We start from the raw sequence: 19,596 nt of genomic DNA, 5'->3' as shown, positions 1-19,596 counted from the left end.
ACAAAGCATTTTGCTAATACTATTATAGCACTTGGTACAGTGTATCATAATCACATCTGTCCATCTTTCAAATTCAACTGAGAGTTGAGCAAAACCAGGAAGAAGTCCCATGCTTATACCCAGCAAGGACCATGCTCAGACCCAATCAAGGCTCAATTCAAGTTTATTAAAGCAACATATACCATAAGCAATATTACAACTTTATCCAAAGTGAGTAAAAAGCGAGTTTAAAAACAAGTTACAATAGTCACATATTTAGCAAGCCAACCAGTCTGTAATCAATGTGGCAGACAGATTTTAGGCTGGCCACAAATGACCCTTGCTCCTGCTTCCTATATTTATTCCTTTGTATCAACCCACACCCACCCCACTCTACTGTGAGCAGGACCTATGACTTTCATTCTCACCCGTGGAATGCAGCAAAGGCAGGTGATGAACTGTATATGAGTACATGTACGTAATTACTAACAGTGTAGCACCAGCCCTTCTTGTTAAGAGTCTCTTCTTTGTTGGTTTTGAAGAAGCAGACTGTCTGGAGCTGAACCACCATGAAATTCGGCCACCCACCTTAGGAAGCCTAGAAGCAGATCCTTGTCCAGTTGATTCTAGATAAACAACCCGGTCTTGGTCAATACTTTGACTGCAGGATTGCAGAGACCCCAGCTAACTTAAGCTCAGTCTCCTGATCCATAGAAACTAAGATTATGGACTCCTCTGGGTAGCTAAATTTGTAATAATTCTTTTCATAAATGACAAAGAAAATGAATACATTCAGAATTTAAGGTATTTCCAAACTCTTTGTTGATACAAAGGGCATATGTCCCCCAATTTCTAAACACTAGGTGTGAAACAAACAACTCATTAGTCAATGCCAGTCAAGTATACACGAAATTAAAACATTTATAAGGAGCTGTGCTACATAAAGTAGTTTGTATACTTCTTTCTTCTAATTCATTTATTAATATACCCACTGTATATGTACCAAATAAGTACAATACAAGATAGGTAACAAATATGGGGAAAGCTGGTATCTAATTAATGATATAAGTAACCCCAAAACAAGTAAAAATCTATGTACTAGTTACTCAGTAGAGAAATGAAATTGGAGGGGGTAGGAGGACTTGGAGACATTACCAGTTAGTAAAAGAACAAACTTGCTATTGACTTTGCAAAGTATCTAAAGTATCTTGGTCAGGTATTTAGAACAAGCAGCTCTCAGATCAGATGCTACCCAGTACAACATAAAACACTGCTCACTTCCCCCAGCCCGCCTTCCACCCTGAAGTCAAGAAAACTTTCAAAATATTCCCGAGGCAGAAATTTCCATGACTGGGGCCACATGTAGACATAACACAAGCACGCCATCAAGGTATCTCATATGGTGAGATTACAAACATTAACTACCAGAATTCTTTTTTTTTTTCCCCAGACAGCTGGGAGGAGAGACTAGTAGGGGTGTGGTTAAAAAATGTCATACTTAGGCAGCAGACAGTTCTCTTTTGCCATGCCCCATAAAGATCTTCAATTGAATTAAAAAACATAAACAGGATGTAGATTAACCACAACAGCTCAATTCAAACATGTAGGCATTAGAAACTTAAAAAGTAATGAATGAGAACATTTCAACAGTGGTTAATTAATGAAAATAAACTAACACTTTAAAAACACACATCTGTTTTGAAGATTAAGAGAAATCTGCCTAGAAATACAATTTCACTTCACATACTCAGTTTTAGTAGATATCCCACACACCTGCAATATAAGCAGGAATGTTTCCTTAAAAAACAGGAGGCACCTGAATTACAATCACACTACTGAAATACTCCTGGGTACACCACACCCAAATAAGCTCAAGCCAATTAGCAGGAGACTAAAAGCAATCCAGTACCACCAGTTACCTGTCTAGATCAATTCATTTTACATTTTCACTTCCGGCTTTATGGATATCCGAGAATTCCTTATGATTTCTTCAGAAATAGTCTCCACCCATTGGTGTATTTTTATAGTTCAATTCATCTCCCCCATCCTTGCTGGACCATTAAAGATAATTTTATCCATAATAATTGTTTCCATGAGCATTAGCAACCTGGTATTAGAAAATTACAGATATAAAGTCAAGATTCCCAATATTTTAAAATTTTATACTATATCCTTCAAGACCAGTTTTCAACAAAGGTGATAGACAAAAAAAGGCTTCTATTCACTTAAATAGTACTAAATTAGTAGTCTGAAAAGAATAACAAAACCAAGAAAGACCTACTTCACCTAAAAACTCCTGTATGGATTAAATCATATTCTGATACTCAACAACTCAATTCCAGGATATTTCTGTAAAGTGAAATTAATCTAGATTAGGCACCTCTCTGGTTCTCTTCTGTCTCTAGACATCAGAATGCGTATTTCCAGAATATATATTCCCAAAGAAGTAAACCACAAAGCCAACACAAAACTCATTCAATGTGATAATTATGATGGCATGAATAACAATTAGACTTGGGAGACATCTAATTTTTTTTACTGGGTAGGTTTTTCTTTTCTACAAAATTACAAAAGCCCACATGAGAATCATTTTGTATCTTATTAGTGTCATTTTTTTAATTAGAAGAGGTTAACATATAAACAACAATTAAAGTAAGTTTCACAAAATTAGTTACAACTTTCCATTGAAAATTGAAAAACAGTCCCTTTCTCAATTTTCAGACAGTTACTTTGTATCTGCCCAAACATTTGTAGAGTTTGCAACTGAATAAATGCATTAATACTATAAGTACTAAAAAAAGTTGATGTGCAATATCAAGTGTAATTGTTAAATAATTATATTCACCATCTAGCTCCCTAAATTTCAGGATGGTGAGAAACAGATTTCTCTAAGTTTCTTTCCCCATCTACTGAAATGTAGGTTAATATCTTATTAAAGCAAATGCCACTAAAAAGTGCACTCTGCTTTAAGGTACCCGCACTTTGATCTAATCCCAACATAGAACAGAAAAAGGTAATTTCTCTGATCCCCTCTCAATTTTTCTGAACTGGGTTTTCTCATCTGTACCACCAAACACAGAAGACAACCAGGGTGACTATTTCTCAAATTTTCTAAGATCCACAACTAAAACCATTGTAAATGCATAGAAGAAAAAGGTTCATTTTTGCATACAATAGATGCCCTCTTGCATACACTAGGGTTCAATTCTCTCCAGAGATCAGGTAAAGGAAAACTGCCACAAGTTGGTGTCATCGTGCTAGACTTGCCAGACCTCTAATTTTGGTGTCATCGTGCTGCTACTGGCCCAATCATCCTAACTCCCCAAAGTACTAAAAAGATAAATTAAGTACAAAAATCTAAGAAATATGGTGAGAAAAAAGATGCTTTTCCTTGCCAACTTTCAGTAATTAGTTGTCATTTGCTAATTTACTATGAATGAAGGCTCAACTAATTGCCCCCGTTAAATGGAACATATTTTAAGAAAATAAACCCACAAAGTACACAAATCTTTGTTAAAGGAAATTATCAGCACTTTAAGAAAATCAATGAAAACAGTCATCAGTGTATTAACAAAAATAAGATTAATTTGACAAGTCCCTTCCTATCCCCATCATTAGTAAGCTTTTAAATATTTTTTGATGATCATACTGCTAAATGCAAGTTTTCATTTTAAAGATACTTTTAAAAACTAACTTATTCTTGCTCTCATTCCCCATTCCCAGAGAACTGTCTTGTTATTTCTTGATGTGGTGACTACAGCACCTTCATTTATGTTAGTTGTGATTAACCACAATAAGGACGGCTACTAGCTATTTTTCTCGAAAACAAGATTCTTGAAAGAAAGCCCCATTTTATGAAACCTTACTATTTTTATTTACATAGCAAAATTACAGCAAGTAAGGTAATTAAATTGTTCTTTATTGAATGTGCAAAGAAGTACTAAGACGATGGAAAACACGAAACATTCCCATTTTGAATTTGCACGGTGACCGACAGTAGAGAACATCCCAACAGCTAAATGACATCACTAAATGCTCCACTTTACCAATTCCCCACTCAAATTTCTCACATTTATAAACATGAGCAAAAGGAGCACAAAAACGGAGATGGTGTTCTCACTATGTGTACTCAACTACAAATTTATCTAGTATCACCAGACATAATGCAATGATATGGAATGTTTATCTTCTGCAGACAGAAGTTAAATCTCTGGCCAGATTTAACTTCTATTTCTTTGATTGAACTAGGAGAGCATGGGGGTGGAAGTGTCTCCATTCATTTACTATAAACCATTTTCAAGCAAAGTGGGTAGATCACCATAAAACTAAAGCGCTCAGATTACTTTTCCTCACATCAAGCGCACCCTTCCTCTTGTTTTTACATGAACACACAACATCTTGCTATTAAAATTTTCCACTTTGCACAAGTGACCTCAGAACTCCAGTAAACACTGATTTTCAAAAGCACCTAGGGCTCTTACTGCATCTTGCAGTCAGAGCTGTAATAAGTTTTACTTTCTCTCCTTACATTGTTTTCAATTTTCAAATGCTCTGTCCAAATTAAGCAGAAGTCACATTAACCACCATCTAAAGCAGCCCTTTACTTGGGTTAAAGACACACTTTCCATCAGCACATTCATCCAATTAAACTATACGAGGCAGGCAGGACTATTTACACAGCACTTCAGAATTGGCGTCTTATATTAAGTCGGTGCAAAAGAGACTAACTGCGCCCTCCTTTTTCAAGTGCTCGTGCTAATTTTAGACACACGGATCTGGCCCTTAAACACTGCTCACCCCTCGAGTCCCCAGATACAACTACATTTCAGCAACGGATCTTCTAGGCTTCCTGATAACAGCCGCAAGCACCGCGTCGCGCCGGTTTGTTTTAAAAACAGCATTTGCTCCCTTCGCCTCCTGCGGAAAGCGAGGACCTTCTCCGCTGGGGAGTCGCTAGGAGGTGAGCGAGCACGCGGCGTTCAAAAACCCAAACACCAGGGTCAGCGGCAGCGGCGCCGCGGGGCTGGGGAGGCGATTTCTCCTCCAGCCGGCGGCGCGGCAATCCCCCCGCGCCCAGGCTGAAGGAGAAAAGCAGCAGGGTCAGAAGCAGCGCGGCCCACGTGCCGCCCGCCGGGGGCCGGGAGCCGGGGAGGGGGGGCGTCTGGGAGGGAGGGGGCCGTACCTCCAAACAAGTGCGGCGAGAGGTGAGCTGGTAAGGAGCCGATCACCAGGCGCGGCCCGCCCGGGCCCCCGCCCGCCGGCCGGTCCCTGCCGCCGCCGCCGTCCTCGGGGCTGCTGTGGACGGAGTCCTGCGAGCCGTACGGGCCGCTGCTGCTGTTGGGGATGTTGAAGGAGGACTGCGCCGCGCGGGCCCCCGACGCCACGGTCCCCACGGCCCCGCCGAGGGAGCGGCTGCGCGGGGCCGCCGAGGCCGCCGCGGCGCCGCCCGAGGCGCTGGGCTGGTGCGCGCCGGGCACCTGAGCCGGAAACCTCCCCGCGGCCGAGGCCCGCGCCCCGCCGCCGCCGCCGCCGCCCGCGGTCCCGTTGGCCCCTCCGCCGCTGCTGGAAGGTAAATCTGAGCCCGAGTACGCCCGGGTGCGGCCGTTAGCAGCGGCCGGACCGCTCTGCTTGGCGCCCATGGCCGCCCTGCCCGGGGCCCGGCCCGCGCGCAGCGCCCGGAGCGCCGGGTGGGTTGGAGCGAGCGCCGCAGCGAGAGGGCAGGGCCGAGGTGCCGCGGCCGGCCCAGAGGCGAGTCCGCACGTCCAGGGCCGCCGCCCGGTGCCCCGAGGGGCGTCCGGCGAGCTCTTTTCGGGGCGGGCGAGCCGGCGGGGGCGCGGGAACGGAGGAGACGCGCGGAGGAAGGGGGTCCCGGCCCCGGCGGGCGCCACTCGCGGGCTCCGGCGCGCGGAGCGGCTCAGGTGGCTGCGCGGCTGCCGCTGGTTTCGGTTCTAGTGCGCCGCGACGGGCCGCTGCCGCTCTGCGCCTCCACCGCTGCGCTCTGCGCCCCGGGCCTCGGCACCGCCTCCTCCCGGGCGGCCACTGCTACCGCCGCCATCCTGGTACTCCCGCGGCGGCTCGCGGGGGAGTGGGAGGCGCCCGCCCAGCCTCCGCCGGGGCCACCTTCCCCCCGCCCCCCGGCTGTTATTAACGGAGAAAGGGGGAAAACGGGTGGCGCGTGAGAGGAGGAGGGGCGGGAGGGGCGGCGCGCGCTTCCCGGCAACCGTCGCCGCGCTCCCCTCCTCCCTCCCCCACCCCCCGCGAAGGAGGGGCGCCGGCGGCGAGGGGAGCGTCTGAAGCTCTAGGTAGGGGTTCTAACTGGGGGGGAGGTTCCCCGGCCCTCGCACCGGAAGCCCACGGAGCCGCGCGGCTCCCGGGCGCGCCGAGGCCCCTATGTTTGGGTCGCACCTCGTGACCCCGCCCTCGCCCCCTCGCACCGTCCGGCCGATTGGCTCCCCGGGGCCTTGCCCCGCCTCCCCGGGGCCTTGCCCCGCCTCCCCAGACTCGGCCTTCCCACCCCGGCTCCGCCCCGCTAAGGTACCGGGGTTGGGTAGGTGCTGCCACCCGCGTATTGGGTGATGGATAGGCCTGTGGCTCCGCCCCCTCCCGGGCGCACCCCCGCCTCCATCGCAGGGGCCTACGCCGATTGGAAGGATCGAGTCCCTCTGGCGTCCAACCAGTGGCGGCCCCGCCTCCCGCACGTGGCCATCGGACGCTGGAGAAGACCGGGTGTGCCCTTCACCTTTTCCAGGCTGGGGCTGTGCCCAAGCCATTCAGTTAAGAGTGGGTGTTACCCTCCTCGTTGGTGTTAGTCTGAGTGTTTTAAATGAAAAGATCAGGAGCTCAGCGGTGCTGATGGTAAAAGACTGACAACAGAGAAGACAAAAGAACCAAGAAGGCAGAAACCAACAGACACATATGCCTAGCCCATGAAACACCCCCGCCTGACCCTGAGTTGTAGGACAAAAACTATATATAATACAGAGAAAATTGCATTTGAGATTTGGACTGGGACCAAAACTGTCTTGTCTTTTTGGATTTAAGTTTCCTTACTTGAAATATTTGTATTAAATCCCTAGAGCATCTGCAGCTTATCCTTTAATTTGCCTAAATTGGAATTTAATATTCTCAATCCTTTCCTAACAGTGGTGTGTTATCTTGGTGACAGTGAGCAGTCTGGAAATGCAGTGAACAACAGCTTGGTCTGTCCATCCTAACTTGAAAATTAGCAGCTGAAGTGGCCTTTGTGTGGAAAGCAAATTTTTTTCAACTACAAATATGTATACCTGCTCTCATTTTTTCCTTATTTACTTTGAGTCATTTATGTCATGATTTTTTTCACTCATCCAAGAATGAGAATAAACTTTTTAAACAAAAGTGAAGAATATATGTATATTTATACACACAATTGCATAGCTATTTATTACTGGAAAAACAAAGCTACTCAATGCAAATCTAAAATTTTTTCATCCTTTATATGAGTTTACTAAACCCAGTCTTTGTTTGAAAGGTCAAAGGTAACCAGAATGACAAGTTCTAATTCAAGAAGGTGTTTAGTTACTTGATCTGACTTGACTTTTATTAAAGAAGGCCTTTGGTGTAAAACTCTGGTTCAGCAGGAATTTGTTACCATTGTGGAAGAGAGAAATACAGAAAAGTAAACACTATGATTTAAAAGGAGTAAAAGACTTCTACAAGTCTTTAAGAAGCTAACAATGGTTAAAGAGTTTCACACTCATACATGCATTTTAAAAGTTTAGATAACTGAATATGGAGTAAGTCCCCTTCAGTGGTTACAACTATTAAATGGAAAGGTTTTAACAATAAAATGCAATGACTCTTAGTCATATCTAGGTTTCGATTTTGCTTCATCACATTCAAACTTAGTTGCATGTTAAAATAATTTTTTACACAACTGGTTGTTGTGTAATACACTCAACATTTTTCCTAACTAGGGAAAATCCCCTCATAACTATGTTTAAGGACTACTGATCTAGAAAACTCACTTTTTAGTTTCAAAATAGATTGCCATGTTAAGACGTGGTCATCATTTCTACTGAATGTTTTCTCCATATGGACAGCCCCTGTCACCCTACTCCCAACCCCGGCATCATAGACTGACTTAAGTATTCCCGCTTAACTCTTTGTTAACATTTCCTTCACAACACTAATCATGCTAACATGTTATTACCATTTCTTCTATTATTGTTATTATAATTATTGATCTTGCATGTCACTGAACAAAGGGGTCCATTCTAGGCCTCACATCTGTACCCTCAGTGTCTAAGGGTGCTTGGCACCTGGGATGGTACAATCAATGATCTGTGAATGAATAGCCTACTTAAAATGATTGTTTCTCGAAGGTCAAACATGACCTTATCTTGTCCTTATCTTCCTTGACATCTTCCTTCTGGTTGACATCCCTCCTGTTTCCACTCTGGGTGGGCCTTTTTGTTTCTTTCTCCATAAGAATTCTGGAGTTAGAAAACTTTGACCTGCCATGTTCTTTTTTGGCCTTTTTTCCTCTCTCTTTAATCTCTGTCCAAACAGAAAGCCACATTAAGTTGTCTGTTTGTTTTATTGTCAACCGAGCAATTCTTACTTCATTTAAAATTTGTAGCTTCTTCATTATGCCCTACCAAGTTCTTCAAAAATTAAAAGTGCTGCTTCATCACCACATCAGCACACACGGGTGTAGATACACATATAGAGCTGAAGCAAGTCTAATGAGATCACATCCGTGCTACAGGATGCCCTCTATTTTCTGCTCTAGTTCACTTTTGTAAAATGCTGTCCACCGCCTACTGAATTGATTTTACACCACACTAATGGATTGTAATCTGCAGTTTGCTAATGATGGTCTAAATCCATGCTTTGCAAATTTTAGTATACAACAGAATCTTCTGGAGACCTTGTAAAAAACAGACTGCTGTACCCAGAATTAATAATTCTCATTCTCAGAACTTGAGAATGCCTTCTGAACAGCCCAATGATGCTGATGCCACCAGACCTCAGACCACACTTGGAGATGGCTTCCTGTACATAGTTAGAACTGTCGTTTGTTTGTTTTTCAAGAGTCTCAGTGACTCTTCAAGCCTCCACTCTTTTAAATTCCTAATATTTGAAGCTTTTTATATGCTCTGTTTTATTTCTTCCTCCTCCCATTTTGACCAGTGATTTTGGGAGTTGGAAATTAGTTTCAAGTTTCATATGTGCTTAAAGCAGTTCAATTTTGTTGGCCAGAACCCCACATTCAAACAGTAAACTAGTTGTGGGTTGATCTAAAAATACCTGACTGATAGGTTCGCTCTTAGCTAGTTTGAATTTCAGTTGGGGTGTGCCTCTTCCCTTTGACACTTACTCTTTTTTTAAGCTGCTCTCTTACCCTGCCCACTCCTTCAATGCTAAGTCAGTAGAAACCTTTGATGGGTGGGGTAGCAGATTTGCACAGGGCAGAAGACCTGCGCCTCCAGTCCTCTCAATGGTCCCACAACCTCCAAACAGGGCTTTCCTATACTTTTTGCTAAAGTCTCCTCCATCCTGCCTTTCCTCTCATTATAGCATTTATGTCCATGGTTTTGCCATTTGCTTTTATTTGTTATTTTTTTTAGTAAGTGTTAAGCATTGTACTACCTGGTCTCTTTACCAAATAGGACTATAGGTATAATTATCAATCCTTGAATAGACCTCTTTCCTGTTATTATATATTATATTTTATTATTTATTATATATTATATATTATATTTTTAAAGAAATAAATGGACCATCTAAATATTAAATTTTATCTTAATACATCCTACTGAAAACAGTTTGTGATTACAAAGTTTATCTTAAATTCTAAAACTAAAGTTAGTTTAGAGGACTATTCAGGAACCACATTGTTGGATAATTTTTCAGGGAACATCAGTTTATATAATATCTTTAATGAACTTTATTTTTCCATCAAGAGGAAGATAAATTCTCCCTTACCTTTTGCTCTCATTGACTCTATCATCAGCCAGGCCTGACTCCAGAGAATGAAGACAATTACAGCAGGGTTACCAGCTCACACCACGAAGTGGTGAGCTCAGGCCAGGGTAGTGCCAACTGCAGGACTTGGGGTAAGCCACTTAACCTGGCTAAACTTGTTTCCTCTATAAAACACAAATGATCATAACACCTATCTCCCAGAGCAGTTTTTAAAAATACTTTGAAATTTCTTAATAGTTATATAAAATTTAAACTCAATATCATTAGCCCTAGCAACTTGTAATAATTTGCATATTATCTCTAGCAGACTATGATATTGCACATTTAATATGAACACCCTGTCTCTGCTTTAAGACCCATGTACAGGAACTCTGTTTCTGCTCAACTCACTGGAATTGATTTTGCCACTTAGTGTAATTTTAATGCATTTTGGATACTTCAGCATTTATTTGGAATAGTTTACTAATAAATACATATATCACTACTCTAATCTTGATGACAATGTGACATAGCGCAATGAACCTACATCTTCCTACCACAGAATAGATGGATGAATAGACATAAATTGTCATGAAGAAGTTAGGTCCTAGCTATGTGAAATCTCTCATATTTAAAGGTTTTTTTTTAATTTCTCAATTCTCTCGGATAGTTAAATTATACTTTCTGCAAAGAGTCTTTGGGATATTGGACAGAAGTACGTGTATTACAGAAACATTTCATGTTAACCAATCAGTGACCAGATCCCTAAACTATGTTAAACTTTATTCTGCAGATACTTCCCTTTTTAAACAGTTTGAGACACTATGTCAGCACCTGCTAACCAAAAATAGCCCAGTTCTTGCTTCTCCAAATGGAATGGGGTATTAATAAGAGCTTAAATATTTATATTGTGCTTTATTCTTAAGTAATCCTCTTTGGCTTGTGAATAATTTTCTTTTTAAATCTTAAAAGCCCGTATTTTAAAACCCTAATACAAAACAACCACAACCCATGATGCTTTTCTTGCATGATGAAAAGATCTCCCAGATTCTATACATAGTGTTTTGAAAGGAGTCCCAGGTCTTTCTCTGGGGCGTGCTATGAAGAAGACATAAAATTTAGTGAAAAGGTATGTCATTGGGGTCTGTAGCAAGGGGATTTTCCAAACTATAGACATGAAGAATAGATGGCAGAAAAACTAACTTTCTGCGACGTAATACATGTGAGCCCTCCTCCAGTGAATGTCACTCTGCTCCCTGCTGCCTGTCACTTGTTGAAATCACTATGGTTGTACATGATTGATTAAAAAGTACTAAAACATATTTTGCTTTGCCGTCTTACAGTAGCCACAGTCCCAATAAAGGCAGACCCCTAATTTTCAGCCCCATGTATAGGAACTCTGTCTCTGCTTTATTTTTAACCTCCCGCAGTGGCTGCTTCTAGAGCTCCTAAACAGTCTGCATGCAGGAGACTCTCAGTAACTGCTGTGGGTCACCAAGGGCAGCAATTAAAATGTCCGTCCTAAATTACTACTGATGTAACAGGCTGTCATTACTACATTAAGTTCATGTGTGTCAAATTGCTGTCTTCTACACCTTTCAGCCAGGGCAGCCATAATATCCTAGATGGCCAGTTCCCTTTGAGTTGCTACTGGAAAGTTAGGCTGTGTTGGAAATGGTAAGCTTATGACTGCAGTTCTTTGTCTCTCTCTGTCTCTCTCTGTGTCTCTCTCTCTCTCTCTCTCTCTCTCTCGATCTCTCTCTCTCTCTTTCTCTCTCTCTCGATCTCTGCTGGGCAACAAGAACGAAAATAGAGCAATAAGAGGTACAGTGTTAACTTGCCCCACCCACTGTTTTCCAGAAGTTAGCTGGGCTCTGACTGAACTCTAAGGATACAGGTCTAAACTGAGTAGATTTTAGAACCTAGTGCTGAGCTGGATCATCCCTGGTGCATGGAAATATCAGAATCCTCTGGCATCCACACTGGAGATGTCTTCTTTAAGCTAAAAGTGAGGGCCTTTGTAATACACCAAGCCCTGTGTTAGCACTGGGGATGCAAAGTTAAACCAGAAAAGCGTTCCTACTTTCAAAAACCTTATAATTTGTAGTCAGAAGACATAGATACAAGTAATGAGATCAGTATAGTACACTGTGGTAAATGCGTTCTGGAACTGAGTGTAGGGATGGGGGTTGGGTAAACATGTTTCCAGAAGTGATACTGAGTCTTGAGAAAGAGGTGGCTTAAGCAGTCATAGGCACTCCATCTGGAGAACTGCAAAAGGTTCACTATAGGTGAAATGAAGAATAATTGGCAATGAGAAGAGTGAGTAGGTTGGAAAAGTCTAACTGGGTTGGTCCGTTGGGCTCAGAGGTTGGAATTGATTGAGAAGGCAAAAGGGAACCACTTTCATGAGCAAAAAAGTAGCTTGATTGTGTTTACCATTTCTAAACAGGATAACAGGCAATATTTTGAAAATGTATTAATGGGAGGGAGGAAAGCTTAGTGAAGTCAAGGAGGCCAATGTAGGGCAAATTTGAAAATTAGTAAGAAGAGACTCTGCAAGCTTTGGAGCTTGATGACTGGATGCTGTGATGACTGAGAAAGAACAGTCAAGGATGCTAACTAAAGTTTCTGGTCCCTGGTAATACTCAATAGGAAATAGAGGGGAAAGCTCAAGCTTGAGAAGGGGGAGAATGCACTCAGCTTTGTACAGATGAAATGAAGCCAGCCTTTTGATTGTACAAGACGTGGGATTAAATTCTGTTGGCTTTAGGCATCCAATCCAATATTGAATTTGCATGGGGGTGTAAATAGGTTACCCTAGTAACCCTAGTCAGGTTTCTCAGATCATTGGATTTTATTTTGCACAATGCTTCTCAGCGCTGGAACCACCTCTCCTGCACTGTGTGTTTATCCTGCACCAACTCGGTGCTATTCCTAGAACAGACATCCTGAAAATGGTGGTTCACGAGGGGCAGCAGAGGTAGTGCGGGTGCAGTTGAGTTGGAAGGTGGCCAAATATCAATGCTGGGTGTAGCAACTTTGTTTTCCTTCATTTTTAACATTCCATTAGTGAAAGAGATTTAGGTCTGGTTATTTTCCAATAGTCAACTCTACAAACAGCAGTTTCCTAATACACTGAATTAGCCTATTAAAAAGTTTACTACCTAGTATATTGCATCATATATTATCACTTTAAAAATAATGACTGGGATGGTCAGAAAATACCCACCTAAAAATGCCACCCTCAGAACCTGTGACTGTGTCACCTTCCATGGCATGAGGGACTTTGCAAATATAAATAAATCAAGGATCTTGGGGTAGGGAGATTGCCTGGGATTATCTGAGTGGGCCTAATGTAGCTACGAGTTTCCTTATAACTAAAAGAGGGAGGAGGAGAGGCAAGTGCAAGAAGGACTTAATCAGCTCTAGTCAACGTGGAAGGCAAGAAGGGGCCATGAGCCAAAGAATGGCAGGGCCTCTAGAACCTGGAAAAGTCAAGGAAAGGGACCCTCCCTGGGAGCCTCCACAGCCCCTTGTGACATGTCGATTTTAGCCCAGTGAACTCTTTCAAACTTTAGACCTCTAGAGTCATAAGATAATAAATTTGTGTTGTTATAAGCCATGAAGTTTGTAGTATTTTGTTACAGCAGCAGTAGGAACAACTAATATAACGACTGTTCTTTAAGGTTTCAGTAGCCCTGGATTATTAACTGTCTGGAACAAAATCTAGTAAACATGGTTATGAAATCCTTCTGTGACTAGCCATATAGATCCTTCTTCGCTTCCTGCATCCACTCTTGAGTCATGGTAGCACAGGACGCCATGGTATCCTGAAGCTGGGCACCGCAAGTATGGGGGTTAGCATGCTGCTTTTAAAGACTCCAGGTGGCCCCCAGAAGGGACGTCCCATTACCTTCCTCTAAACAGTCCTGTGGGCTGCCTTCCAGATGAAATCCCTGAGATTAGGTCACAGCGTTAGAAAGAACAGCCTCCGGCTGAGGGTGTCTGTGTTAAAAGCACCCTGAAAAGTCAAGAGAGCTAAGTAGACAAACCATTTGATGAAATAATACTGTGTTTGCTAGGACTGGAAGAATGACCCTGGGTGATGTTTGCTACATCTCCTGCAGGGAGAAGATGGCATTTGGGAAAGTCCACACTGACATCTAGTGATATAAAACTGCACTGCCAGAGGCTCAAAACCTGAAGGCACTTACATCAAAGGTTCCTCCTCCATGCACTTGCCTCTTAGGACTGAGGACTGAGCACCTCAACAGACTTCAGCTGTTCTGAGGACTGATGGAGATTGGGCTGCTTTCTGCTCACATGCACTTGTGTGGAGTTCGGCTGTCTGAGAGTTTTTTACCTCTTAATTTTTTTGATTGCTTCTGCACAGTTCAAAGCTGAAGATTTTCTTTTAAAGCCTTATATACTTCTGGTGGCCAGACATTTGAATAGCAAGTGAGATTTAAAGAGCATATGTTTTTCCTAGGTTCACAGAATTATCTCTGCTGTGATGTCCTGGGTGAGGATTGACCTATATCCGGGATAGAACAAGTGCAACAGGTGCCTGCCCTGCCCTTCAATGCCCTGAAAGCTTTGTCTGTATTTGCTTTTCATTGACTGTGAAGCCCAAGATACAGAGGAATGTCAAAAGAACACCCCTTCCATCTTCCCTAGCCACAAGGTGAAAATAAGTCAGAAGGAATAAGATTTCTATTTCCTTCCTTAATGAGTCCCAAATTAGAAGCAAAACTGGATTTTTTTTTTCCAAAACTGAATTTTGAAGGCTGTTGCAGTCAGTAATCTGGGTAAAAAATGGTGAGGGGGGGTTACACAAGTCTTTGATTGTACTTGAAGCTACTGAGCTACTCACTTAAAATTTCTTAAAATGGTAAATTTTTGCATGATATATGTTTTACCACAATAAGAAACAATAATAAGAGACTTACCTGCATTAGTAACAGTGGAATTTGGAGGAAGGTTCTGCAGGCTTAATTGAATGATTGGCTACAGATACATGCTCATATTGTTCTCTTGGACAAAAGGGGCACATGAATAAATATGAAACTCTAGAACACTAATGCTGAAAACCTTACAGCCTTGTCAGTGAAACAAACAGACCTCAACATTAGGAAATAACTTAATCAGATTTTACAACAAAATGTGTTTTTCTTCATACATTTAGAACATTTTCTTTTATGACATATAAATATCAAGCTTCAAGCAAATACAGATGGGAAAATAAAATATACTGCATTAAAAACACAGATTTAGCAGAGAAAGAAAAAAGAATACACTCCATGAGGTATCTCTGATTTGCTTTTGACTTACAGAAATGTGAGAGTGGCAGAAAAAGGAATCCAAAATTCAGTTGTTTCTGTGAGGGGAGCATAAGAAAAAAAATGTGAATAGAAAGGAACTTCAGCCTTGACTTGTGCAAACAGCATATTCCTAGGTTTGGAACTTAACAACTTGTTACTTTTTAGAATTGGTGATACATTGAAATTGTGATTCATTGAAATTGCTGAGAGGAGTTAAAAGAGTTCTGGGGTTTCTTCAGTAAAATGTAGCATTTCAATTAAATGTTTACATGTGCCTCTATCTAATTTCATTTCTATCTTTTAGCAGATGGCAAGCTAATAATAAATGTTACTGTTTTTTCATCCTCCCCACCCTGCCTCCACCACTAACTATTAAGTAAATAAGTAAAAAATACTGTAGAGACCAATATTAATGAGGACAATGACCCTACAATTAGGATTTCATTTTAATACAGTAGGATTTTTCCCTGAATTTAAGTTATTTGATAATAGCTCTTGACTTTTAGTAGCTAAAGCATTTCTTCTGTAACTCACAGAGAACTTTAAAATAACATGTTCAAATTCGACCATGCAGAAAATTTACTTAGCTGGATACAGACATCAGAGAAACAAGATTTCGAAAAGCCAAACAATCTCCACTAGGATTTTTGTAAACTCAGTCATCATGTAGGAGAAAAGCAAGTGTCTATTATATCCAGTGCACAAGACTAGAATGATAGTGACCTATAGTCAAATTTGAAATGGTGATGACTTGATACAATGAATAATAGAAAGTCTTGTTTTTGTCATTTAGTACAGTCAAGCTAGTGGCTCTTGTATAACTTTCCATGGTGTGGGCAGACCTCTCCTGCCTTGCCCGCTGCTCCCCTCAGCAGTGCCTTAGGTCCATCTACCTGTTCTGCTTCCCGTTCTGTCTCTGGTGAATTCTCTCACCCTTGCGTGCCTCTAACCTGTACCCCAGTTCTTGTATAAATAAATAAATAAATCTTAAAAAAAAAAGTGAGTGAAAGAAGGAAGGTACTGGAATCAACAGCTGTATTTGCTTTGAAGAATTGTTCTCGGACCCAAGGTCACATCAGAATACTCCAGGAAGCTTTTTAAAACCCAATGCCTGGACCACAACCAGACAATTAAAACAGAATCACTGACAGTGTAGCCCAAGCATCAGGATTCTTTGAAGCTCACCTAGGGAGTGCGATGTGCAGATAAGGTTAGACCAGGATGCGGGGATCTTGCTACAAGGCAGATTCCAATTCCCTAGGTCTCAAGTAAGACTCAAGATTCTAGATGCTCCCAGGTGGTATCAATGCCACTCGTCTGTAGATTACATTTGAGGATCCAGGAATGAGTATCTGTCATGGAAGACAGAGAAGGTGGTAGCCAGCACACGTTTTCTGGAGTAAAGTGCTTGGCATAGTTTCTTACTCGCTTTATGACTGTTATTAAAAAAATCCCCATCTAATAATGGAGCTATAACAGTATCTAACTCACAGCATGGTTGTGAGGAATAAGCAGCAAACTTCATAAAGATCCTCACACATAAATGTGTACATAATATATAGTGTATTATGTATACTTTATATTATATAACCCAGGTCTACCACTTCTAGCTTTGTGCCCCTGGTAAGTTGCTTAACCTCTCTGAGCTTTAGTTTCCTCAAATGTAAATTGGGGGATCAGAATATCCACCTTACAGGATTGGCTTTACGTTAAAAAAAATTATGTATAAAATTCTTTGCACAGTATTTTACCAGTATGCACAATCAATAAATGGTTATTCTTCAAATTAGTTGTATTTGTATTGAGACAAATCATTCTGACCTCCAAAAGGTATGTTCTCCATTTAACCATCTGCCAGATCTCATAATCTTCTCCTGTCCCCATCCTTCTGAGACCCAAGGCTGAGTGGACAGATGACAGGAGATAGGAGGCTCATCTCGCTCTTTATTTCAACATATTATACTTTAACAGCAGGACTTGTTTTTATTACCCTGAGTTCAGATGGGTAGGTTTTGGCAGCAACAATTATTCTCCTTATTACTTCACAGATGAAGAAGAAATAGACTTGGCTCTGACATGTTGAATTTTCTCTAGCAAGTCCCATATGGAAGATAAAAGCTCTTAATTCTAATCAGAGCCAGTAAAAAGTACTCCTGGCTTTGTGCTTCTTCTTTTTTTTTTTTAAGATTATTTATTTATATAAGCACTGGGTACAGTCAGAAGCGCAGGAGGGTGAGAGAATTCACAGAGCCAGAGCGGGGAGCAGAGCAGGCAGAAGGACCGAAGTACACTGCTGAGGGGAGCAGCGGGCGGCAGGAGAGGACTGCGCGCCATGCGGGACCCTCCTCCTGTGGCCGGGGAGCAGCCGGGGATTGAACCTGCGCTGCAGAGGCTATGGGCAGCTTCGCAGCCCAGCACTCAACCGCTGAGCCACTGGGGAGGCCCGCTTTGTGCTTCTTTAAAGCCTCTCTTTCAAAAACATTTTGAAGACCTGCATTGTGCCGATGTTGGACCAGATTCAAAGCAGACCCCAGAACAGAGGTTTAAATAATTTGCTTCAGGGTCACAGGTGGGAGTTTAATGAAAGAGGACAGGCAAAATATGATTTTTCACAGAAGATATGCTATTGTAGCTGGACAGTGAAGATTCAGAAGGAGTTGATAAGCTGGAAAAGGGAGGGAAAGTTGTTCTGGAAGAGGGTACAGCAGAGACAATGATGACAAAGTGGGAAACAGCTAGACAAGGTATGTTTAGGGAATGGTAATTGGCCAAAGTAGAAGGTAAAGCTAGAAAGTTATCTTGGGGGCAGATTGTAAGCCAAATAAAAGAATTTGGATTTTATCCTATTAGCCATGGTAGAATGAACACAAAATTCATGAACACATAATCCAAATTGGTCACTCTTGAGGGTACAAGGGCATGTTGACCAGATGGAATAGTCAAACACCCAACATAAAAAACTGCACTGTTCCAGGCTAACAGGGATATGTAGTCACCCTAGCTGTCGGAAACCTCTAGGGGCTCACACTGATCAAATTTCTGTATTACAGAGGGACTTGTAGCAAGAAGGATTGGAGAGAAGAGGGGGGTGCCTATAATCAGGGAGATAGCTAGGAAGGCAGTGGGTATAGAAAGGAAAGACTTCTGGACAAGTTTTGTCATAAATATAGTGGGTTGAATATGGAGATATGAGGGAGGAGGAAGAGAGAGAGATAAATATGACTCAGCACTTCCAGGCTGGGTGATATGGGAACTAAGGAAGATAAGAAAAAGAGTAGGGTTTTTTGGAAAACAATCTTTACAGTTGAGACATGTTGAGCTGGAGATATTTGCTGAACATCAATGTTGATCTAGGGAGGTGTGGAGCTTATAGAGATTGGAGACAGGTTTGGTCACAAAAGGTGATAATACTAGATTACAGTTACTAAAAATCACCAAGGGAAAGAGGGAGAAAGGGAGAGGGAGAAAGTAAGAAATGGCAAGGGGGTGGCAGTAGATGAACCAGGGAAGGAAGAGGAGGGCTTTTGAATTCATGTGACTGCGCAGTCCGAATTTATGGCCTTCATGCTGATGGGCCCAGCATACCCTTTGTTGGATCTTGAGCAGTCCTTGGGCTTTGCCCCTACCCCACCTCAACCTTCTGGAATTCTCCACAGCTAAGGATTCTTCTCTTTGACCCATTTTTAAATATTGAAAAATACCCAGAAAAGAAGTTGTAATGTGGAGGCCTATAGAGTTTACTCTGAACATTAGAGTGAAAATGCTGTCCTTCATTTCTGTTAGTTGAAAAGAAAAATAATAAAGGGAAGATTTCCATTTAGCAAGTGAATGATTGTGTCTCCCTTGAATAAAATGTGAATATTGTACAATCATGTATCAAAGTGTGTTTCTTGGATCTTTTGCCTCCATTCAATCCCCTGGTTGGTTTGTTCAAACACTGATTCCAGAACCCTGCCTTACTGAATGGGAACCTCTAGCCAGGACTCTACATTTTAACCTAAGGTTTGTAAACCTGGGGCTTATGGACCTTTGATCATTCAGTCTAAAGACTTGGTTTTCCCTGTAACTGATTTCTTAACTATGAAGACTTGAAAATTCAAAACATTAGCCTTTCTTTATCATCTGCATAGTAGAGTTTAATCACAGATAAAGCAAGGTGTCCAATGGAGAAATAAACACTGGTGCATAGATTACTGAGTATAAGGGTAATTGCTGGTTTCAGCCCTGAAAGGCAAATGAATTATTTATTTTGATGTCATGAAATCCAGTTAACATTGATTATGCCTATGCATAGAGAGAGAAACAAGGAGAGACGATACCAAAGAAAAGATAGCCCAGAATATATTAC

At 42.0% G+C, this 19,596-nt stretch overlaps 1 protein-coding gene across 1 annotated transcript in view; it reads right to left on the bottom strand.

Annotated features, from left to right (window-relative positions):
* Nucleotides 1–5,618, bottom strand: part of ZNRF2 (zinc and ring finger 2) — a gene marked incomplete at both ends in the record, with an annotated part of 77,493 nt that extends 71,875 nt beyond the window's left edge. Inside the window, one exon of the mRNA XM_084229803.1 lies at nt 5,162–5,618. Coding sequence (XP_084085929.1) covers nt 5,162–5,618 — 457 coding nt within the window. The remainder of the gene's footprint in view (nt 1–5,161) is intronic.
* Between the last annotated feature and the right edge of the window lie 13,978 nt (nt 5,619–19,596).

This window comes from Talpa europaea (genome assembly GCF_964194135.1).
Source record: "Talpa europaea genome assembly, chromosome: 3".
NCBI lineage: Eukaryota > Metazoa > Chordata > Mammalia > Eulipotyphla > Talpidae > Talpa > Talpa europaea.
This window is presented reverse-complemented; position numbering and strand designations above follow the sequence as displayed.